At 36.9% G+C, this 26,132-nt stretch overlaps 1 protein-coding gene across 6 annotated transcripts in view; it reads left to right on the plus strand.

The window, feature by feature from the left end:
• LOC129750774 (phosphorylase b kinase gamma catalytic chain, skeletal muscle/heart isoform-like) overlaps positions 1-26,132 on the plus strand; it is a 52,974-nt gene that overhangs the window by 4,702 nt on the left and 22,140 nt on the right. For all 6 annotated transcript variants that reach the window (XM_055745814.1, XM_055745809.1, XM_055745815.1 and 3 more), the window contains exons 2-6: positions 15,537-15,706; positions 16,040-16,172; positions 24,389-24,540; positions 24,605-24,695; positions 25,007-25,143. In XM_055745814.1, the coding sequence (XP_055601789.1) occupies positions 15,537-15,706; positions 16,040-16,172; positions 24,389-24,540; positions 24,605-24,695; positions 25,007-25,143 (683 nt within the window). The remainder of the gene's footprint in view (positions 1-15,536; positions 15,707-16,039; positions 16,173-24,388; positions 24,541-24,604; positions 24,696-25,006; positions 25,144-26,132) is intronic.

Here is a 26,132-nt window from a genome sequence, read left to right on the forward strand (position 1 = left end):
GAATTAGAACGATATGGCGTCATGCGCGATGAATATCAATATACTCATATATGAAGTCGTACATTAGGTTTAAGTTATTACGAATCGGAACGGCGATCTATACGACTGGTTAAACTCGTGAAAATGTTGTAGCTATATCGAAGCGACATGATGTTAATTTACCTCTTAGTGTGGCATTCTATACAATATATAAAGTGAAGGGATAGACGTTATATTCTTTACGAATCTATCTGAAGTAATTTACGATTTCGATACAGAATTGATTTATGTTCAAATAAAACGTTTCTTAAGAATTCTTTTGCGATGGTTATAAGATTTTATTCCTCATTGATCGTAGTATATACGACTTCATTCAACACATCGTAACTAAATCGTATTTCATTTTGGATCCAACATCTTCTACGATGGATATACGATATATTCGAATGTTAAGTATACACATTTACGAATCCGATTTGAATTGCACCCGTTTACGAGTTTGGTGATTATTTATTTTACGATTTCATGTTGGCTGGGTAAACCATTTAAAGGGTGAACATAAATTGGAAAGATAATTTCTAGTCCCGAACCCAAAAGTCCCCTCCCTGTATTGCCTTCCAAAAATACACAAAAACCCGATTGCGATGAGGCCTATTTCTTCGAATATTTGCACTCCAACTGAAAAACTGGCAGCGTGGCTGGTCGAGGAAGTGAGAAAATACTCGATCAAACACGAAAAGAGTGTCAAAAATTCGGTGGAGCTAGTTGAAAAATTGAAAAACTTCATCCCCGACGCTTTACGCAGCCTTGGGAGACATTTGGAAAGACGCAGAGTACCATCAAATTGTATAGAAGCATACGTCACCATAGCTGAGGTACGTATGAACCAGAACTATTTCATTTTTCGGGGTAGATTCTTCAAACAAACCTTTGGCCTCAGTATGGGAAGCAAACTAACCCCTTTGCTCGCTGAGCTGGTCATGAGCGATTTCGGAGGCGATCTACCGATATCAACCGGTCGCTACATAACGGTAGATTCAAATCATTTTGACACAAAAACAAGCTGCGTATCATTCAATGGCACACCGACTGTTCAACATACAAAGCGAAAAATAAAGGATATTATTGGCGGCCAATCTGAACGGTTATGATGAAGAATTCGTGTATAAAATCCTTCGCAAACATGAAAGAAAAAATGTTCCGAAGTAATGCTACCGCTTTCAAACCAAAAAAGGAAGAATCTCAAAGGGTCAGTTTGCCCTTCCACTCACCTCTAACTAATGGTATTCGGAAGATCCTTTCCAACCATGGTTTGAAAGTGGCATACAAAAGTTCCAATACCTTAAAAGATAGTTTGGTCAACTAAAAGATAAGGTGCCTCCGGAGGAGGCAGATACCTTGCAAGACCTGGCCGGCAGTCTATATTGACCAAACAAGGCGCAAATTTAAAACACGGATAAAGGATCATAAAAACGCCGTAGACAACAACAGATCCAACGAATCCAGTGTAGCCGCCCACGCATCAAAATTCAACCATTCCATAGATTGGGAATAGGTGAAATTCAAATAATTTGTTCGAAAAGCGTCGCATTTAAATGCCTGGGAATCGATGTACATCACGACTTCAGAGAGGCCTTATAAGAACGAGGATGGCGCGTCAATCATTTCGCTGCTTTTCAACTTGGCAAACAAAAATGTTTAAAAAACCAACCCCCCTTCGACAAATGCTGTAGTAGGATAGTATGATGCTCTGTTAGTGTTTTTCTTCTAGGTAATCAACCCAACATCGTCCTGTAGATGGGCAACATCGAGCCCGAAACCGATCGACAAAAAGATAATTTGTGTTAATTGTGTAGTTAAAAGTTCTTACGTTGGCACAACCTACTAAAATGAGTAGCAGAGTAGTGGGGCTTGAAAGTCATATGACTGTCTAAACGAAATCAAACATCTTTAATTCTGTCTTCACGATGCAGTTGTTCATTAACAACATAATATTCGTGCAAGAAAGGTTGTTTCCTGCGTCCAAATGTTATGATACAACACTTAAAACTAGACGGTTGACAGCACACCAATGATATATGATCCGAAATATTTTCAGATCATCCGCATACAGGAGTACGCCACATTCAACAAGAAGCATGTTTATATCATTGCAAAACAGCGTAAACAGTAATGGGCCAAAAATACTGCCTTGTGGTACCCCTGAAGTTGGAATGAAATCGGTTGATTCAGCGGAGCCAATTCTGACAGCTAGACGACGGTTTGAGGTTACTGATCTTTTCGGAAAAAAATTCAGAAATCCAACTCCGGCCAAACCTTTGAGCAGACAGCTAGGCGACGTGACACCTCGATAATTACGCACATCCTATTTGTCACCTTTTTAAAGACAGGGCTCATGATCTCTTCCAGGTGGCAGGAATATTTTGTTGTTTGATGGACTGGTTTAATATGTGAGTTAGTGGCTTTACCAGTGCGGCGCTACACCTTTTCAAAACCCACGAAAGTATGCCATCTTTTCCGGTTGTGGTAGAACACTTCAAATTGCTGAAAGCATCAAGAATCATTTTTTCGGAATAGCGAAGACGTCAAGGTCTGAGAAATCTCTGGGATAGTACGACCACTGCATTGATTTGATCTGTACTTAACGATTGGATCGGAAAAAAACTAGAAAAGTGACTGGCAAACAGGTTACATTTCTCGGCAGAAGATGGCACAGAATAAGTTATTACATCATGATTAGTTGTGATTTTGGAAATTGTTACGCGAGAAACACATCGAACCTTTATCATCCAGAGCAGATTAATTTTGCAATTAATTAGGGATCATTCAAATATTACGTAACGCTTTTAGGGGGGGGAGGGGGTATTGCAGTTTGTTACGCTTTGTGGATTTTGCTTTGAAATTTTAAGACGAATGTGTTACGTAGGGGAGAGAGGGGGTTGAAAATGCTCGAAAATTGCGTTACGTAATATTTGAACGGCCCCTTAGCAGTAGCAGCAGAATTTTCACTGAAAACTTTTTAAATGCGTGTAGGTAATAAGAAATATTTTACCAACACTCATAATGATTGGATTTGTAACCGAGGCACTTCCACGAAAAATATTTGACAAAGTACAAATTGCGATCAAGGCCACGCCGAGTTCAATAAATGAAGGTGTCGACTGGAAGATCAACTTTCACTGTACGCCTAAATTTGTAAGTATACCTAGTCCCATTACATTCTCGTTACATCTACAGAGTGATTTCGAGGAAGCAAGAGCGCGTATTTGAAACCGTTCATTATCCATGAACCAGAACAGAAAAGAGACATACGGGTAAACGATGTGGTAGGGATCCGGAATGAGGTTTTGCTGGTGGAAGCATCGATCAATCTACTCCAATTGGACTCAATTGAGGCGCCTCGACGAAAACCAATCAACGATGGTCAAGTTTGTTTGCGGCAAGTTCCCGGCACTCTTCGGGTTTCTCAAGTGTCCCCAGAAACGCCGGCACTGAAGTAAATACAGCGCCATGAATGGGCTAACCAGGGAAAGGAGCAGTCGGACAAGGGCACTATTGCATCATCTATTTACCCGAAACGATGGACGAGGACGACGACGACGATGTTGGAAGTGCTTAGGAAAGCTCCATTCTTGCGTTCTTCAGATTTGCGTATACTTATTCGTATAGAATGTTCAGGTTCGCGAAAATGCGAACTTCGCCGTATGTATCAAGGGATTTTTCGTGTGTCGCTAATTGAAACGAACCCAGTTCACAGTTCTATTATTAAAATCATCGGCTACAACATTCAATAAGACGTTGTCGTCGTCGTCGGCCTAACAAGCGTCACCGAGAGTATCGGTTTTCAAAAAAAAAGTAGCATTTGTCGCGATACATTGGGCGGCCACGCGCCGCCAATCGGCAGTTGTTAAAAACCGTTTTGGCCCCCACAATTCGTTCAACACGGCACTTGGACGACATATGTATAACAACTCAATATAAGTACTATGAATATGTATTGAAACTTTTAAGACGGTTGTCTGTCTCATCGACAAATTGCGAAAAGCTCAGCGAAATTGTTCGGTACATAGGTAGCCATCCACATCGCCTGAGCTGTTCGGGTACATTTCAAACACGAAGGAACTTTCTGGGACGATGAAAGAAAAATCTTGTCAAGAAGAGGAGGGTGTGAGTGAACAGTAGAGATTAGGAGAGGCAAAGAGGGAGGCCGGAACACGGGTTGTCTGGTTGATGACGACAGTGGCCCAACCTCCAATCGGACAGCTGACGAAAGGCCAACGCTACGTGCTGATTGGTCCGACCGAGTTTACGTGCCTGGCGTTCGAGGAAAAGCGCTTACAAATTTGAAACGATATTATGATAGCTGGCTTCCAAACACACAAACAAACCGAAAATCGCACCACCAGCTCAGCTCACAAGCTCAGTGCCAATGGACGACGCGTAGTTAGCCTGTACCTACTAGTATGTTAAAATTTGTGTCCTAGCCAAGCCGGTCACCGAAAACGGTTCATGTGACTTCATGGCGTAGAGCGTATAGTCAGCTATTTACTCAAAACTACGGGTAAAGAACAGAGGGGACGGTAGTCTGACCCACAGCTTGAATGTAAACAACAAGCGGAATCAACAAGAAAACAATCTACTAAGCTGAGTAATTAAAACGACTACTAGGTAGTCGCAGAACAGGCCTCCAACAACAATAACCCGAGACACCTATTAGTACTACAACACGGATCGATTCTTGTGTGACCTGACTCGGCACACGTATATAATAAACGCGACTGTGTATTTATAACGGATATTTTTGGAACAGCAGCGCACATTTGATTGAATCCGTAATTGGATTTGAATGGGGAACATCGATAGCAAAATAACTATTATTCAGCAAATCAATTGTGTGATTTTGCAAAAACAAACAAAACTGGCTGATGTGATGGTGCCCGATATTATTATCAACGGTTGAAGGATTGATGAACTTGAATGGAATGCGATTTTTGCGGAGTCCGGCAGGCGACTCGAGTGCCGGTTCAGTATGACGCAGCAAAACATGATCGATGCCGGGTATGCCGATGCCGTCCCGGTGTAAAGTAGATTGTAAACTGAATCCGGAAACGTACAGCAAATTGTTTACACACCAGAAGCTGTCGCCCCCAAACGTTCGAAAGTGAAACTCATCATCAACGTTATGTCGTTCGTTGACATTTGTCCGTCATTGCCATGACAGTCATCTTCAGAACTGAAATTTCAATAGTATTAAAACGTTTATCCAGAAGAAGTTCTACGTATAAGAAAATGTCTTAAAAATTTTCTAATCACATCATATAACGATGATCTCAATTTAAACATTGTTCATCTAGCTAGGTTCTAAATTATCAAACACTAACAGCTTGACTCAAGCCAACTTAATGTAAAGGTAAATGCCACCCGCACACGACCAAATCACGACATAATCAGCTGCCGCCCACCCCACAAGAGTGCCCACTTACACGGATTTACTTAGATAATACGTAATTGGGGAACTCTCTTCTCTAAACTCAAAAATCATCTAACTAAACATATTCTCTGAATCAGTAGTTGGTTCCTTGTGTAAACGTCTTGTTTACGGATTAAAATTTCTTTTGTTGTCCCTTTGGTTGCGGACGACTAGCTAAATCTACCCTCCTAGGAAATGCAAATTTACTTTCTGATTATACCGGCACGTCGGTCTCACGCCGACAATAAGCGCTTGAGAATGGCCGTTCAAGGGATGTTACTACTGAGCGAGTCAGATTTTCCAATTGATGATCCCTTCCGGGTAATGGACTTGGAGAATTCAGATTGGGCTGCCGGATGTTTGATTCTCTTATGTTCGAAGAATAATATGCTTTTTGGAAGTCGTGATTCTGGCACCGATTATACTGACATGACACTTATAATAAAAATCCAATCATTTTCTGTCTAATTTTTCCATCTATCATCGGTATCGCGAACCTTGCAAAATTTGATTAGGAAAAATTTACCTGTTTAGCCCGGTGGCATTGCCTATTTTCCTAGAAGGTTGGATAGCACTTTCCCACTGGGATAGCATTTCATCAAAAGCGATCGATGCGCACTCTGGAATCGATATTGCGGATGCGGTGGTGGGGGTGAAACGCAGCCAAAGTTTGACAGCTAGTTGTTGGCTGGCTGCTAGCTGGCTGGGAAGCCAGGTGCTCTGATTTTTGGTAAAACACAAAGTTTTGCCAATCATCAAGATATTGCTCAGACAAAGATTTCGCCTTGGTTTTTTCAAAAATAATCCTTTGAAGCGAAAAAAATTCTTCCGGCTGAGTTCCGGGCTGGTAACTAAAGCTGGATAACGTTGGACCAATAGACGACGGGGCCAGCTTTGTCGGTAGCAGTGAGTAACATTAATTATCCATTACTTATAATAGATTTATGCTTATTCAACACTATTTTCTTCCAAGAGCTGTCTGGAAGCAGCAGAAAGTCATCGAATCGGATGGTAATATGGCGAGGGATGACATTCCATCGTCCGAGTAGCGGCTGGCCTCCCTGCAGGAACATGTGATCTTCATCGAGATGAAACAGCTGCTTCAGGAGGACCCCCGGCTGTTGCCATAGCTGCTCCAGAAGATCCAATCGAGTAATCCGAATCTGATGGGTATCATTTGGGAAAACCAGATGAAGTTTTTGGCCCTTTTGAACGAGGGAACCGGTGGCAGTGTCGTAGTGCATGATGTAGCCTCGACTGCCGCTTCGATGGTGAACACCCTGAGTCTGACCTTGATGCCATCGATCGGACAAGCAACATCCGGTTTAGGATTATAGTTGTTTGGTGCACCCTTAAAAGATCCTTCCTATTATCATGGTTAATCACAGCTATTTCGGAGCATCCGAAAAGTGCGGAGTGTATTGTAATTAAGAAAACAAACCAAAACCCAATTTGATTTTAAATCTTTTGATCTTCGGTCTACGACATGCACAGACATACATAGACTTTTTTTGTTTAATTTTGTATCTCAAACACCTGGCACCCCTGGACCCCCTTTTTCGTAAACACTTCAGCCAGCTGTCAAAACTTTTTTCAATATGACTGATCGTGCGATTTGGCATGAGAGACCACCATACTAGATTCATCATGGTCTGAACCATTCTTCAGAGCCTTGAAGGCTATTTTATGTTTAATATTCACAAATCTTTTGCCGAGTGCGCCTAATTGCGGTTGCTCTGTCGGGCGGGTGGAAATCGCTCGCTCTTAACACTAGAAAGACTGCACCATTCAAAATGACTGGTTTGACACTTTGTTTGATGAATATCTTTTAAATACTTCGCTTTAAAAATTCGCAAAAAATACGACTTTTCATGAATTTTGAATCTCTACAAAACTGTGTATTTTTTATTTCACTACAGCTCTTTTAATACGCGAGAAAAATTTCGCCATGGACACTCGGACCGTGACCAGTCAAAATGACTGGTAAAAATCACAACCCTATAACTCAAACAAAATGAAATTTTTTCGCTTGCTTTTGGTTTCATTTGCAATCTAGATTCAAGACAATGAACCTTAGTTGATTAAAGGTGGTCAGAAGTGTCTCATTCCTCATGAAATTATTGATTTTCGATGAGAAGTCATGAAGATTTGTAGAAAAAGTTCCCGGATTGGCCGCTGTGCAAGCGCTTCAAGCACTTGACTCCCAATTTTTTTGGTCTGTTTTGTTGCTCAACTACAATCGAACTTTCTGTCAAAATTTGGCGAAATTTCATCAAGATTTGTAAAAGTTATGTTAGATTGAAAACAAGTCCATTCGAGTAATCGAGTTGTTTTAGGTGATAAATATGTTTTATACTAAACTAGCAGACCCGGTAAACTTCGTCTTACCATGTTTAATTTGGCGTCTCGCTTTCGTGAACATTTCCTAGTTTTTTTTTTTTACATATCCTTCTTTTCCGTTTACTCGAATTGTTACGCTTAATTCTATCGGAATCAAACCTAAAAATTTTAACTCAATTCTACGGGTCTGTACATAGATTATCAAAACATTACCATCTTACAGGAAAACTTTTCATCTACTTTTCTTTGATTCGGATGCTTTGAATATTGTCGAATGGTGTCAGGTATCAGCTTCCCGTTGAAAATTTGAGCTTTTCAGCACTCAACGTGACCATCAAACCTCATGCAGCATGCTTAAAAATACCACTCTTTATAACTTGTTCCATAAATAACTTTATGTTGATAATATCCATGTTTCATTTATTGAATACCATTAAGTTGATTTACTCCGTTTTGCTCGAGTTCACATTAAGGTTTAAATCGAAATCAAAAGTTTCTCATTAATTGGAATTTATTGCTTATGAAACTTTATGAAAATAGAATTTTGAATATTGGGACCATTTTAGGAGTATTTGCCCAATATTATGCCTAACGCAGTACTTTCAGCTCCCGACTTTCTTCGGATGGTATAGTTTTTAGAACTGAAGAAATAAAAAAAACATTAGAGAAGATTTTTTACTAACCATTTCCAAGCAGCTTTTTGTTCACTATTTTCACCCTTGGTTATTAAAAAAATCCATATTATCATCAAAACCGTGACAAAAAAAAATCACCATTTTATTATTTATTTCAGCAAAAAATGCGAATTAAATTCCTTTGAACATTAATCCAAATTATTTAAGAGGAGAAATCACCGTGAATTTGTTTTATGAAATGAATTTGCGGCTTTATCGGTGAGGGTTAAAGAGTTGAAATGAAAGACGGATAGAAGATCAGAAGAAAATTCTAAGGTGGTGAAAAGAGCGAAGAGCATTTGAAATAGAAGCTTGACCACATACTAAATTCTTTGTCCCACACCAATTAACTGTATTGAAGAAGTAGTACCCAATAGAGAAGGCACTACGTTTTTCGATACAGTTAATTATGGATGGTTCGACCGCCATGTGAGTGTGCACATGTGCCGAACGGAATCATAAAAACTTCTGCTTCCGCTATCAAAAAAATAATGCTTCTGGAATATAAATCACAGAACAACTTTTCAACAAAAAAAAAAGGATCTAAAGTCTCTTCTATGAAACCAAAATATGTTAAACATTAACACACTTTCATGTTAAGTACGTAATTGAATTCTGTGTAAACAAACAGTGAACTTGTAAACAGTTTTTCGGTGAATGATTTAAAAAAAGGTGAGTTTATTAAGACAGATTGTTTATTTGGGGCTTGGGTTCAACGATTTATAGATGAAGAAATAATGTATACATTTTTTGTAAATGCTGAACGTTTGCACTTGCTCTAGTGTATCTTTTAACTGAAAATTCTTTCTATTTTATTGATAAATTTCACTTTGCAAAAAGTCAAAAAGTTCTTTGCATTAGGTCTTGAAAAAAACATCAATTCTATATAATCCTTTTTAAAGGACAGGCTCTTGTTCAGTTCATGTGTCTGTTCATCTTCAATAGATTTTGATGTTGTTCTGTAAATATCAAAGCACCCGAAAAATCTTCAGTTAAGCACATTTGTACATGTTCGAAAAATGTTTCTAGCGGTATTGGATCATAAAATTGTATGTAAATCTTCCCACTTTCTTTTTTTTTTTCAAATGTCCGCAAAGAGTCGTACCATAATTTTATATGCATCAGTACTAAATTCATATTTTTCAGACAACAATTTCTTCTGAACTTAAAATAGTTTTTTTTAATCGTTTAAATGGTATTGGTTTGATCGGCAAAATATCAATCTGGGTCACATCTAGGCGTCATTCATTACTATGTGCTGTACAAATGATTGAGGAATCAAGAAGAAAAGAAAACACATCTAGGCTTCATATCGCCACCACATGTATTGAAATTACGCCGGGTTTAAAAATGCGCGCCCAAATATTTCAACTAATCAGTATGCTATGCCATGGGTACTATCCTCTCTCGACGCTTGCCTGCGACGCCTTGAACGACCATGGAGACGGAAAAAATCGCCCGGCGCCCGTAGTGAAGAAAATCTCGAAAAATGGATGTCATGACTTTAATTTCATTCAAAAAACTACAAATTTAATTATTACGGACTATTGATGCGACTTTCTGTTATTTTTATTCGATATGAACCGATTCGCATGGCTACAGAATATTCTAAAAATAATTTCATTCAAATCGTTTTCGTCATTTCGGAGGAGTAGTACTACAAACACCGTTACAAGAGAATTTTATATAATAGATTAGAATGAATAAAATAGTTATGAATTGTGTACTCATTTATTCAAATTTGAATACATCAGCTATTAAACTGATAAATTAAATGATATTTCAACATGGGTGCATGGAATATTTTTTATATGTTGGTTATCCACCATGGGTGCACGGATTCACCGCAGTTTCTGCCCAAGTATGTATTCACATGCATTCTTAGATTATCAGGTCCGAATTTCCAATGCAACACTTACAGGTATTCCGGCACCCGTGTATATACCTGGCCAGCTGTCAACTGATTGAACATTCTTAGTGAACATTCTTATTATAAGAGGAAACACCTCTTACCTGTCGGCAACTTATGGGGTTTGAACCCAAGAGTTTTCTTGCCGATACTGGGAATCGAACCCAGTACGCCTGACATATCTAGACCAGACTCGCGCCAGCCTATCTTATAGACCACATCGGGGCTAAGATATTTCAACATGAGTGCACGGAATGGCTGTAAATTCGCCGTTGTAAATTATATAGAAATAAATAGTTTTCAACTTGCTTCAGAACTCAAAATATTTTTGAGTTAGATATGCTAGGTATTTGAAATGCAATATTGGTCAATCGGAAAACAAATCAACGTGTACATTGGACAATGTTGATTCATTATTTTTAATTTTATTGTTTTCCGTCACACGACATAACTTGATGCATATAATTCCTAAAGTTCACTTGGTCCATGGTAACCGTTTTACAATTTCTTGGATGTTGATCAGATCTTATCAGATAAATATACGATTGCAAAAACCTGTTTTTTAATAATAAATAAATAAATTTATTATTTTAAGATATAATTGGAATATTGTCTTTTCCAGGAATGAAGAAAACGGAACTTGAAATAAAAATCGTTATTTAAATCATTATGTCTGAACATGAAAGACATGGTTTCGACTTTGGTTTAGTTGAGATTTTGTAAAAATACTTTTCAAAAATTTGCAAAAAGTCTAATATTTGATTAAAACGCGGTGAATCCGTGCACCCATAATGAAAAACCATGTATATAACACAAATTTTCATTTGAATCTATAAAAGTCTTTATTCTTTACCTTTAGCATGCAAACAAAATGATTTTGGACGAATGGCGGTGAATCCGTGCATCCATGGTAAATTGCCCTACTTATAGAAAAAATATGCTTAAAAACCTACAATATCAGGTATAATTTATGGGCAACGTGTTGAAAAATTTCAGAGCGATGGATGCTAGAAAATATCTACTAAACAAAATTGAAGTGAAACCGTGCACCCATGGTCAACACTCATAGCCATCTAACATGATTTTATAATTAGATTGATAATGTGTTTTAATTTTTTGATAATTATTTGAAATATTCATTTTATGACATACACGCGTTCGTCAACTATGCCAAAATGAGGTGATTCCGTGCACCCATGGTGAAAAATTATTTCCATTTTATAACAATAATGTTATCGAATAAATAACAAAATAATTTCAAAAGAAAAAAGTTAGAAATATTATGATATAAAAAATTTCCCCTTTACCAGTCATTTTGACTGGTCACGGTCCTAATAGGTATATTCAATTTGCCGGTTCTTCTAGTGTTAAGAAAAGAGAGGGAACTGGCTGTTTTCTACAAAAAGCCCTCATACGATACAGTGTATCAGTCAAAGAGGATTCCAGTGTAGGTTTATGTATTAGCATTCCAGAATTATTTTTGCACGTAGCCGGGACGGGCATTTTATGGCAATTTTTTTAAACCTTGTGAAAACCAAGCGTAGAATGGAAATTCTGAAATTGTTTATAAAATATATCTGCTTCGTTGATAAATGTAACGGTAGAATCGATATAGCTGAACTAAATTTCCATCTAGATGTTGATGAGTGATAAAATAAGAAGAGACAAAATTTGTAAGATAAATTGACAAATAAAACTTAATTTTTATACAAAAAAAAACGGGTGAATAATTAAAAAAAATTTCATTCCAAAAACCGTACAATATCCGGTCAAATCTGAGAAAGTATCCTCAAGGGAAAAGTGAAGAAAAATGATATGATTTTTTTTGTTGCAGCTCATCATCAGTATTGACTTCTTTTTTAAAGCATCCGAAAAAGAAGTTTTTTTTTATGTTTGATTAATGGGAAAAATCCGAGTAGTTTTTTACGATATTCGGACATTCCTCAAAAATTTCATTGAAAAACCGGGCGAGCCCGTTTAAATCCAAGTAATCTGGAATACTTATTATGCTGATCAAATTTGCGATTGGCGTTCGAATTCACCGTCTAAAAGCACGTTTGATATCCATTTACGCCAGGTGCCTAGAAAATATAAAAAAATATATCCTTACGGCACTAAGTGCCATTAACTTTAACAAAATACACATTCCATTGTAACGTGAGTTAACTTTTTCGTACTTTTTTGCATTGTTGTTGTTTAAGAGGCCAATAAATTTATTCTAGAATTAAGAAAATAAATGCAAATGGAAGCGAATTGAATTTCTTTCAAAACTAATATTGTTTGGTCAATAACAATTTTATGGTGTTTGCGTTGCCATCGATAACTTTTATGACGAGAATTCGCACTATAATTGATCATTTCTGACTATTGTATACACCACCTCAATTTCCTGTTCTCTATGTGGAAATATCGTTGTAAGTTGTAGAAATTACAAATATCTACAATTTAGTGTACGAGATTTGTTGATTAAATAACAATAGACAGAGTTACGCCCTTCCTAAGTTGTGACAGTTGATATTTGATTGCAAGTTTTCTGAGTATAAGCTTCTATGAAAAACTTGTTACATATTTGAAAGTGGATTCAAATTGAGTTTACGACTTTTTCTCTACTCTTCTCGTTCAATAGGTCCAATATCATTTGAAATCTTTTAAATTACAGTATTATTCTGCAAAAAATTGATCAAACATATGTTTTCCATGATTTACAGCGGGTTTATGAATGTCAATTTGCAAGGAAACTTGAAACAAGCTGGTGGGTTTTGATTTGAAAAAAAATTTTTTTTGTTTGGTTCAGCACCAAAATAAGACAAATTCATTTAAATTTCAAATTCATTTCTCAGGGAAATTGATTGATTTCTCAGGGAAACATTAATTTACAAAAGTACTGCTTCGCTAGGTAACATTAACTTAAATTAGCCAGAAATCTTTGCCTATAGAACACACCGTGAAAATAACGCGGGAATCTGGAAAAAATTTTGGAAATAAATCTGCCAAACCACCACAAATCGTAAAAGTAAAGCGTTTCACCGCAATTTTTTTTTTAATTTTTTCGATTGAACAAAGCTTTTGTAGCTAGCCATTGGTACAAGACACATCTATCTAGCGGAACTAAATGAATGGCGCCCAGCGATGAAAAGATAGATTTCTTGGGCAACGTTGTTAATTCGCATATTTTCATATAAAGTATAAAGTCGAGAGGTTCAAAATAACGCAATAAAAATAATAACTTTTTTGTTGAGCATTTTTTAAATTAAATTTTTATAAATTTATACGTATCTCCTTAGGTTGAAATTGTAGAACTTTGACATGTTCAACAGAGTTATGTATTTTGTTGAAATAAACAACTTTGTAGAAGAAATCGAAGCCCGAACGAGTTTATCTGACTGAGAACGCACTTCAATAGCTGATTTGCTTCTCTTGCCACACTTGAGTGGACGCTTGGTTGCTCTGAAGATTACTGAGCATTTTTGAAGCTTCACAGTTGGGAAGAGCACAGCGAATGAACTGTTCGCTATAGCATTGAGAAACTGAGATAACTCTGTACATTCTTTTCACTAACCTTAGGTTCGCGTCTTAACTATCTATAAAAGATCTTGTTTGGACTTGCATTTCTATGACCACGCAGAAAATTTTGTTGATGTTTAATTTTCAATCTAGGAATTTCAGCAGGAATATTGTTCATTAGGTTATGTTTTAAAACGGAATACCATGTGTATAAACAATAAATAGGAATTTCAGCCTACTTCAATTTTTATGTTTAATTGTTAAAGCAAAGGGAAAATCTGCAAAAAATCTAGGCATTATTCTAAAAAATACAAGAGAAAAAAGAAAGGAAAATACTTGAAAATTAAAAGTTTTTATTGAATCACAGCAGCAGTGTTAAAATTTTATCTGAGTAGTAAACAAAAATTTATGTTCATTTTAAAAAATTTTAAAAGTCGTTTTCAAACACAAAATCTAAAATTTTTCATAGAAAAATTCGAGTTTTTCATTTGAGTTAGAAAATAATCTGAATAAGCCCGGGTAAAATCCTGGAAATTTCAAACAAATATCTGGGCATCCCGGCCAGTTTTGATTTGACTTATATCGAATTCTTTATTGGATTGATGGGCAAACCTGGATATATCAAGAAAATCTGGAATAAACGATTATCGATGTATAAAGCGGAACTTGTCAGCATTCTCCTGTACGATCTACAATAAAAGATACACGGATACACATAAATGATTTACTCAAACCATAAGTTTTTGATGATTGTGTAGCTTTTTCAACATTTCTTTTAGATATATTATGAATTATTCAAAATCATTTGAAAATTTTGACAAATGTGTTATTTTATAAATTTTAAAAATAAATATTCGGTCTATTTGGCCGAATACTTAGCTCAACTATTCTATGAGCCGAATATTCGGCTTAACGGTTTTTTGGCGTTATTCGGAGCCGAATATTCGGTACATCTCTAGAAACTTAGTTTTTTTCGATAGCGTTTATTCATGTTGGTTAGATCTTTTCTCACATGTGTCTTGTGTGTTTTTGGAGAGTTAAGTATATTCCTATTATTATAATTGAAAGGAAGTTTTTTAAACGGTACCATACTATATAAAACCCAGTAAAATATAAATATATCTTTTTTTAAGGTGAGGAGGATGGGTCAAAGGTTGGATAATAAAAAAAATGCGTAAATTCTCGGCCCGAAATTCGATTCTCCACTTCAATATCAGTCATTCTAAAATCTTCGGAATCGTAGATTATTTAATATGAAATATTTTCAATAATGGAAATATCTAATTCAAATTTCTTTTTTTTTTTTAAATATATGAATCAACCCAACTTTCGAGATAAAAATAATTTCTTATTTAAAAAAATCGTAATCTTGGACAATTATGGAAATTGTAATGGTATTTCAAAGTCGAATGCTCGTTCATAAGCTAATTAAATGTCTTATGGACAGTTTTTTTTTTATCATTCAAGTGCATTTTTGAAAAATGAATTATTGATCTTTCAAGCATTTTTATATCTAAAGCTTTTTAAACATATAAATTTTAAATTCAGATATCCCATTTTATGCAAATTACGTGAAGTTTTACGAATCTCTTATTTTAAATATTTGTGTGCTACTAAAAAAACTAAACGGTTTCATTCTTTCTCAACTTCCCCATTCCAGAGGCATCAGTTCCACGGTGCGACGATGCATCGAGAAGGAAACGGGCAAGGAGTTTGCGGCCAAAATCATCGACCTCGGAGCAGCGGAATCCGGGGACTCGAATCACATGCTCGAAGCAACCCGGCAGGAGATCCAAATCCTCCGGCAGGTTATGGGCCACAAATTCATCAGTGAGTGTTGTTGTTGTTGGTGGTGGGAGGGTAATGAGTATGAGGTTGATGATGCTGATGCAATTCATGTTCGACTGGTGTTAGTTGCTAATTTATCGGAAAGTTGTGAAATTGCTTCACATTGCAACCGAAGACATTTTTGTGGGGGGTTAACCTTCTGGGAGGTTGCCGAAAGTTGTTGGGTGCTTGCCTTCGATCCGGGCAGTCATCGATCTTCCAAAGTGGTGATGCGTGCAGCTTTTAACGTGCTCTTGTCTTGTTCTCTGTTTTGTTTCCCCGAATCTTCCGGACACTTTCATCATCAACATCACCATCCCCAAATCGCCCAAACAGTCGAGCTGCAGGATGTGTTCGAGTCGGATGCCTTCATCTTTCTGGTGTTCGAACTTTGCCGGCAGGGTGAGCTGTTCGATTATCTGACATCGGTAGTGACACTGTCCGAGAAAAAGTCACGTTATATTATGAGGTAAGTGAGAGGCCCCCTGAATGATTTATTCAACCATAAACGCGCTAGAACTAACAAGTTGTACAAATATGTATGTTGGCACCTGCCAGGGCACGTGAATTATTCTAAGTAGGAACGGAAATTAGATCCCTTTTAAAGAATGGCCTACCCGGTCCAGTTAAGTTGTCTCGCATCGGACATCAGATGTCTATCCATTTTGGTGACGCGAGAGGCTTTCATGTGATTCGAAGAATGTTGATAACTGTCGATTCCTCGTCAATAATCAATCAGCTATGACCGAATAGAGAGAGTGAGTTTGACTGGTCGGGTGGTCCAATTAGCGGGATTGACCGTAAAAAGATCGAAATAATGTCTATCGGTATTGTGTGAAGCACAATAATTTTGTTCTATTTCTACGCAGGTCAATAACAACATTGCTAATGTTCTCAGTTCTAAATTTAGAATCTTTAAAGGGTTCAACAATATTATAGGAAAAAAAACAACTGAAAAAAAAAATCATAAGTCCAGTGTCAGGCAAACATTTTATTTTCATTATTGCTAGTAGTTAATCCAACATGGAAAAATACAGAAAAACGCAATAAAATCCTGTTAAATATATTTATTAATGTGTATATGTGTGTGGAAAACATAAAATCTCACACGCAATAACCGAAAAAGCGGATATTTGAAATTTGAAGCCCACTGATAATCATGAAATTTAAAAATAAGAACTTGATCACGAAATTCAGGACAAATTTCTAGAGACGAACCAACCAAAGGCTGAAAGTCTCTTAAAATAAAGAAAAAAATAAGGACAAATTTTTAAAAATGTCATCAAATGCAAAAAAAAACACATTATATGAAAATAAATGCAAAAACGGCTTGAACATGCTATAAAAAATGAAATTTAAATTATTAGAAATTCTCGCTAAATCGTGACAAAACCTTCAAAGGTCGAATCAAGTAATAACGAATCATGAATGTCGGTTTAACTGAGATAGGAACACGATCACGAAGCTCATGTTTAAGAATATAAAAATTGCACAAAAAAAATAGCGATAAATGTTCAGAACTGCTTGGCAATGCAAAAATGAAAGTAACTCTATCCAAATCTCATAACACGCTCGGAATGTCATCTCAAAGTTTGTTTTAATAACTAAAAAATGGATAACATCTCGACAAATGACAAAAAAAATAAATAAAAAAATGATCTCAAAGTTTGGCTTTAGTTGCCGAAATAGCTATTGTTCGCTTAGAGATTCAAAAAAAGTTCGATACGATGTCAAAAAAAAACATTTAATTTTTTTTGGGATTCCAAGAACGTTATTAAAACGCAAAAAATACACCAGCAATTTGGGCCGTTATAAAAAAATTCGAATGTCTTTTTTTTAATTTTTTCATCGAAATTGGAAAAGAATTAGTCAAGCAAAAAATGAAAAAATAATATTTTAACTAATTTCTCTCCCATTCAAAATTTGTTAAACTTTAACAATATGCAAAACAATTCGAAATTTGATCCTAAAATCGCTCATAACATGAAACATTACTCATAACGATGCTTGGAATGTAAAAATGCCTTAAAATACAAAATGAAGAAATAAGAACGATGTTAGATTTACAAACAAAATGGTTTGGAAATATAATATGATCCAAATAGCGCTAAAGTTTGGAGCGGCTTCAAATAGCTAAAAATTTTAAGAAATTTTACCGGAATCGAATGTTTAAAACTTATTTCCCATTGCGAAAAAACGCTGAGAACGAAATGGCCAGCGAAAGAAAAAACCAAATGGCAAAATGTCCACGAAATTATAATTACGGAAAAACATTTGAAATGTAAAAAGAAAAATTAATCGTGTTTCACTGTTACAGACATCTTTTTAAGATATCTCTTGGAATATGTTGTGTTTATGTTATTGACAAGTACAAAAAGGAAACCCAATTCTAGAGAAAAACCCTCATCAACATTCTCGTATTGTCTTCATTCTTTGCGCTACCAATCGTGTTCGTTAAAAATCTGGATGTGCAAATTAAGAAGGATCAGGATATGGTTCAGTATGAGTCTGGATCAGAATTAGAATTAGAAACAGGATCAAGATGAATATCAAGATCAGGATCTGGATTTGGATAAGAATCCAGATAAGGATCTGGAACAAGGGGGAAAACGACAAAAATAACACAAATGACAAAAATGAAAAAAAAAAAAATACAAAAATGACAAAAATGAATAAAAATGACAAACAAATAACAAAAATGATAAAACTGTCCAAAATAAACAAAATGGCAAACAGGCAAAAAAGAGGAACGACAAAAATGACAAAAATGACAAGAATGCCAAAAATGACAAAATTACAAAATGTCAAAAAATTACAAAAATTACTTAATTGACAAAAAAGATCAAAATGACAAATATGACAAAATGGACGAAAATGACAAAAATTGACAAATGACAAATTTGATCAATTTAAAAAAAAAAGATAATATGACAAAAATCACGGAATTGAAAAAAATGACAAAACTGACAAAACTGAAAACTGACAAAACTGACAAAACTGACAAAAATGACAAAAAATGACAAAAAATGACAAAAAATGACAAAAAATGACAAAAAATGACAAAAAATGACAAAAAATGACAAAAAATGACAAAAATGACAAAAATGACAAAAATGACAAAAATTACAAAAATTACAAAAATTACAAAAATGACAAAAATGACAAAAATGACAAAAATTACAAAAATTACATAAATTACAAAAATTTCAAAAATGACAAAAATGACAAAAATTACAAAAATGACAAAAATGACAAAAACGATAAAAATGACAAAAATCACAAAAATGACGAAAATTACAAAAATTACAAAAATGACAAAAAATACAAAAATTACAAAAATAAAAATAATGACAAAAATGACAAAAAAGAGATAAAAGAAAGAAAAGACAAAAAAGACAAAAATGACACCTAACCTACCTAAGGGTCCAGCGCCGATTGACCGGCGCATAGGGCTGAGATAAAAGATCTCCACTGCTGGCGATCCGGAGCCAGCGTCTTCACTTGCTGCCAGCCAAGGTTCTCGTCAACTGTGCGGATTTCAGCGGCTAGACTTCGCCGCCACGAGCTTTTGGGCCTGCCTCTTCTTCGATGCCCATCTGGATTCCAGTCAAGCGCCTCTCTGCAAATCTCGTTTTCATCTCTTCGCAGCGTGTGCCCAATCCATCTCCACTTACGTTCCCGAATCTCGATTTCTAGCGCCTTTTGATGACACCGGCGATGAAGTTCAACGTTTGAGATCCAGTTGCCAGGCCACCAAGCGCGGATGATGTTCCGCAGGCACCGATTCACAAAAACTTGCAGTTTTCGCGTCGTCACCGCATATGTGCACCAAGTCTCACACCCGTACAGCAATACGGATTTGACGTTTGAGTTGAAGATTCGGATCTTAGTTCGTAGAGAGATCTGGCGTGACCGCCAGATGTTTCGGAGACTCGCAAACGCAAATCGGGCTTTTCTGATCCGGGTTTCGATGTCCTTCTTGGTACCACCATCAGGCGTAATCTGGCTACCAAGATACTGGAAGCACTCCACTGTCTCAACCTGTTGTCCAGCTACCACGAAATTGGAACGATTTTCTGTATTGATTTCCATCGACTTGGTCTTTCCGACATTGATTTTGAGACCTGCTGCCTTGGAGCTTTCGGTGAGGTCGTCGAGTTTGCTCTGCATGTCTTGTTGTGTTTGGGCGAGCAAAACAATATCGTCTGCCAGGTCAAGGTCGTTCAGTTGCTCCATGGTTGAAGGATTCCACGGCAATCCTCGGTTTGGTCTACAGTCAATCGATCCAGTCAAGATCTCATCCATTACGATGAGAAAAAGCAGCGGTGACAAAATACATCCTTGTCTCACTCCAGCAGTTACCGGGATTGGTTCGGACAAGACACCGTCGTGTAAGACCTTGCACGAAAATGCCTCGTACTGTGCTTCGATGAGATGGACTAGTTTCTCTGGGACCCCTCGTCGTCTAAGAGCAGCCCAGATGTTTTCGTGGTTCAGTCGGTCAAATGCTTTTTCGAAATCAACGAACACCAGCAGAAGAGAGTCCTGGAATTCGTTGATTTGTTCCAGTATTATTCGTAGCGTTGTGATGTGGTCCACACATGATCGTCCGGATCGGAATCCAGCTTGTTGCCGTCGGAGTGTAGCGTCGATTTTCTCCTGGATCCTGTTCAGGATCACTTTGCAGAGTACTTTAAGGGTTGTACAGATCAAAGTTATGCCACGCCAGTTACCGCACTCTGTTAGGTCTCCTTTCTTTGGGACCTTTACGAGGATACCCTGCATCCAGTCGGCCGGGAATGTTGCAGTATCCCAAATGTCAGCGAAAAGACGGTGCAACATTTGTGCTGACAAGGCAGGGTCGGCTTTGAGCATTTCAGCAGGAATGCAATCGATTCCAGGCGCTTTGTTGGATTTCATGTCCTTGATTGCCGCTTCTATTTCAGCCAGCGTGGGCGCTTCCGAGTTGACGCCATTAATGCGACTTACTGTGGGCGCCTCGAGCTGCGGGTTCTGTTGGCCATTGCTATTTGTAACTCGGAAAAGTTGATCAAAATGCTCAGTCCAACGCTTGAGCTGATCTGTTCGATCTGTCAGCAGCTGACCTGCTCGGTTTTTCAGCGGCATTCTTGCATTAGTCCTTGCACCACTAAGGCGGCGAGAAATATCATATAATAATCGGATATCTCCAATGGCGGCGGCTCTTTCTCCCTCTTCGGCTAGGGAGTTTGTCCAGGCTCTCTTGTCTCGTCTACAAGCTCGTTTAACTGCCTTTTCCAGCTCCGCATATCGTAAGCGGGCGGCTGCTTTGGCTGACCCGGTACATGCCTGCTCAATTCCGACTTTCGCCTTTCTCCGATCATCGATCATCCTCCAGGTTTCATCCGACATCCATTCACTTCGTCTTCCACAAACTTTACCGAGAGTACCATGGCTCGTCGTGATAAAGGCATTCTTGATTCCACACCACTGTTCTTCGACTGTTCCGTCTGTCGGCAGTTCCGAGGCTCGGGATTCTAGCTGTTCAACGTATGCCCTTTTCACCTCTGGATTCTCCAACCGGCGGACGTCGTATCGACACCCGACTTTCTCCTCGCGCCGTTGGACACGCGCAACCCTCAGTCGTATCTCGCCAAGGACGAGGTGATGGTCGGATGCAATGTCTGCGCTTCGTTTGTTGCGGACATCAAGAAGGCTCCTTCTCCATTTTCGACTGATGCAGATGTGGTCAATTTGATTTTCTGTTCGGCCATCTCGGGATACCCAAGTGACCTTATGTGCTGGTCGATGGGGGAAGAGCGATCCACCGATCACCATGTTGTTGTTGCCACAAAATTCTACAAACAGCTCTCCGTTTTCGCTCATCTGTCCTAGACCATGGCGCCCCATGATGCGCTCAAAGTCCTGATTATCGGAGCCAATCTTTGCGTTGAAGTCGCCTAAGTGGATTTGAATGTCACCCTTCGGAATTCTCTCAACCACGCTGTTCAATTGACTGTAAAACTGCTCTTTCTCCTGCAAATCGGCAACGTCAGTTGGCGCATAACACTGGACCATTGTAAGGTTTCTAACCCGTGTTCTGAATCTGGCTACGATTATTCTTTCGTTTATCGGTTCCCATCTTATGAGGGCCGCATGGGCCTGCGGGCTTAACAGGAAACCAACTCCTCGTTCCCGAGTAGTTGTCATGACAAAAATGACAAAAAAGAGATAAAAGAAAGAAAAGACAAAATTGACAAAAATTTCAAAAAATACCAAAAATAAAAATTATTACAAAAATGACAAAATTGACAAAAATGACAAAAATGACAAAATGACAAAAATGACAAAAATGACAAAAATGACAAAAATGACAAAAATGACAAAAATGACAAAAATGACAAAAATGACAAAAATGACAAAAATGACAAAAATGACAAAAATGACAAAAATGACAAAAATGACAAAAATGACAAAAATGACAAAAATGACAAAAATGACAAAAATGACAAAAATGACAAAAATGACAAAAATGACAAAAATGACAAAAATGACAAAAATGACAAAAATGACAAAAATGACAAAAATGACAAAAATGACAAAAATGACAAAAATGACAAAAATGACAAAAATGACAAAAATGACAAAAATGACAAAAATGACAAAAATGAAAAGAATGACAAGAATGACAAAAATGACAAAAATGACAAAAATGACAAAAATGACAAAAATGACAAAAATGACAAAAATGACAAAAATGCCAAAAATGACAAAAATGACAAAAATAAAAATGACAAAAATGACCAAAAATGACAAAATTGACCAAAAATGACAAAAATAACGAAAATGACAAAAATGACAAAAATGACAAAAATGACAAAAATGACAAAAATGACAAAAATGACAAAAATGACAAAAATGACAAAAATGACAATAATGAGAAAAATGACAAAAATGACAAAAATGACAAAAATGACAAAAAAAATACAAAAATGACAAAAATTACAAAAATGACAAAAATAACAAAAATGTAAAAAATGATAAAAGTGACAAAAATGACAAAAAGATAGAAATGACAAAAATGACAAAAATGTTAAACTGACAAAAATGACCAAAATGATGAAAATTAGAAAATTGACAAGAATGACAAAAATGACAAAAATAACAAAAACGATAAAAATGACAAGAATGACAAAAATGACAAAAATGATAAAAATGACAAATATGACAAAAATGACAAAAATTACAAAAATTACAAAAATTACAAAAATTACAAAAAGAACAAAAATTACAAAATTACAAAAACGACAGAAATGAAAAAATTGACAAATGAGAAATTTGATTAAATTGAATTAAATGACAATATGACAAAAGTCACAAAACTTTAAAAAAGACGAAAATGAAAAAAATCGCTAAAATGGCAAAAATGCTCTAAAAAGACAAAATTGACAAAATGCCAAAAATTATTAAAGTAAGAAAAAAAAATTTTCGAGTGGAATCATTTCGATTGTGGACCGTAGACTGAGTCGATTTTGGGTCATTTTTGAATTCCTTAAACCCTGGGGTTTGAAATGCGTCGACTTGGTCCGAAACTCATCCATGATTTTTTGTAGGATTTTTAAGTAATGTTTACATATTTGAAGTAAATTTGAACATTTATTTTTGTATGGAAAAATTGAATATTTGTACTGAAAAATCAACATCATGTTTGTTTCTTCTGTGGAACCGAGCCAGCTAAGGGTTTTTGTGCCAATTTTTAAAATTCCTAAAGAAATTTTTCCGCTGAACAACTTTGTCGAAGACCGTTCCTTCGTATCTTATTAGGAAAAAAAGTTATTAGCTGTTTAACAGGGGTATTTCTTTTCGCATTGATACCCAATAATTCAATTAACATCACTGCTGGGTGTGCCTAGCGAGGTATTTCATGACTACTTTTCATACAATACTTCGCAAGGCTCAAGTAGTGATGTCAATTGAATTTATTGTTTATCAATACAAAAAGACATACCCCTGTTACAGCAAATAACTTTTTTCCTAATAAGATACGAAGTAACGGTCTTCTACAAAGTTGTTCAGCGGCAAATTTCCTTTAGAGAATTTATAAATTGGCGCAAAAACCATCAGCTGGCTCGGTTCCACAGAAAAACCAAAATGATGTTGATTTTTTAGTACAAAATATTCAATTTTCCCTTACAAACCGAAAAGTTCAAATTTACTCATGTAAACGTTACTTAAAAATTCTATAAAAAATTATGGATGAGTTTTGGACCAAGTCGAAGCATTTTAGACCCCAGGGTTTGGGAAATTAAAAAATGACCCCAAATCGACTCAGTCTATTGGGACTTTGGGACAGTCTTGTGGTTTTTGAGAAAAAAACGGTCTTCTTTCCGAACAACTTGAAATATTAGATTTATATTCATTACCTACGATTGACCTAAAATTTATTTCTACCGTTGAAAGAAGCCGAAATTGAAATAAATTGGAAGGCCCACCCTCCTTAGAAACATGTCATTCGTGACTACCAATTGTCACCTCCAGAAGACGAATGCGGTAAACGCTGGACCCTGGCTGATAATTACTGGCGTGTGGCTGACCGAAACCGTTTTTGGCTGGTCGTCAACCAAAGAACAACTGTTGTATTTTAGATTTCGTGAAGAGTGTTTTTTTTTTATTTTTCTCAATAATGTTTTTTGAATTTCTCCACAGGCAAATCTTCGAGGGTGTAGACTACATCCATTCGAAAAACATCGTGCACCGTGACTTGAAGCCGGAGAACATCCTGCTGGACGACAGTTTGAACGTTAAGATTACCGATTTTGGTTTCGCCCGGAAGCTCAAGGAAGGCGAAAAGTTGTACGGTTGGTTTCAATTGGGATTTAAAAAAGTTTCTGATACTAATTGCATGTTTTTTTATTCTTCTAGATCTCTGCGGCACCCCCGGTTACTTAGCCCCGGAAACGCTGAAATGCAACATGTTTGACGATGCACCGGGTTATTCCAAGGAAGTTGACATGTAAGTATCACTATTCAAAATCGGTCTCGATCCAAATTAAAGCAAGAAGCTTTACGGTTGTTAGAAACTAAAACTGCAAAAAAAAAAACTGCAGCTCGTGATCGTTCGCGTTCGCCGACGACGATCGCCACCATCAAGGGGCGGATTCACGGTTTATGATTTTCCAATTTGAACGTTTTTTTTTCGCTCTATCGTTTCATGCGTTTTCTATTGAACCCTGGGCGTTTGAACTCGCTTGACTTCGTCCTGGTGGAATTTTCTTGGACTCATCGACGACGTATCGATCGTTTTTGACGACCTGTCACCGACAGTTGGGCCTGTGGTGTCATTATGTTCACACTGTTAGTCGGTTGTCCCCCGTTCTGGCATCGGAAGCAGATGGTCATGTTGCGGAACATCATGGAAGGCAAATACAGCTTCACCTCCCCGGAGTGGGCTGACATATCCGGTGAGTACAAGTTGTGTATTATGTTAGCTTGCAGGTTATTGGGTATTTATTATAAGTTGGTTCGGAAAAAATGATTGGTGGTAATATGAATATGAATAAGTGAACAGCAATTCAATTATTTGATTCCTATCACATCTTCGACACTCACTTGAATAGACTTCAATTTGATATGAAGGTATCAAAATACTTGTACTTCTTACACAGTGGCCCGAATACCACAACAATAGCTTGATTCACACCTTCGACCACCGTGAGAATGAGCATGTGATAAATAACATCAAGATTGATTTGGGAAATTACAAACAGCTCTTCGTTTTTTGACAACCTCAAGTAGTAAAGATTAAGAGGCTATATTTATAGATATATAGAACTAAACAAAAAAATCACAATTAAAAGGATTCAGAGAGAAAAGGACTAGAAATATTTGATCGCAATAGTCCAAAGTGTTTCCTGATCATATTTCTGATGAACGCAGTAATTGAAAAGACGTTTGAAGTGTTTGGTAGTCTGGTAACAACTAAAGTTTTATGGCGTCGATATACCAAACCAATGTCCGAAGTGGCTTCCAGATACCCCAGAATTCGTCTCAGATGAGTCCAGTGAATGTCAACTTCCTCTTACGATTCTGTGAGGTACTTTGTCGAAAGCCTTGGCGAAATCTACGTATATCGAATCCACTTGCAGTTTTTTCCCGTTGCAGAATGCAAATCGCTGGCATAGGTAATTAGTTTTGTCAAGGTTGATCGTTTCTTGATGAACCCGTACTGGACATCGTTGAATATTGGAGTGGCTGCTGAATAGATTCTCTCGTATATCAGGACTTCTAGCACTTTGGAAAATCAGCAAAGAACCGATATTGACCTGTAATTCTCCACACGATGAGCATTTCCTGACTTATGGATCGGTGAGATTGATGCGATTTCCACGGAGTAGGAAAAGTATCTTCCGAGATCGATCGATTGAAAATCATGCACAGCGGTGTGACATGC

The sequence above is a fragment of the Uranotaenia lowii genome, chromosome 3 (genome assembly GCF_029784155.1).
Source record: "Uranotaenia lowii strain MFRU-FL chromosome 3, ASM2978415v1, whole genome shotgun sequence".
NCBI lineage: Eukaryota > Metazoa > Arthropoda > Insecta > Diptera > Culicidae > Uranotaenia > Uranotaenia lowii.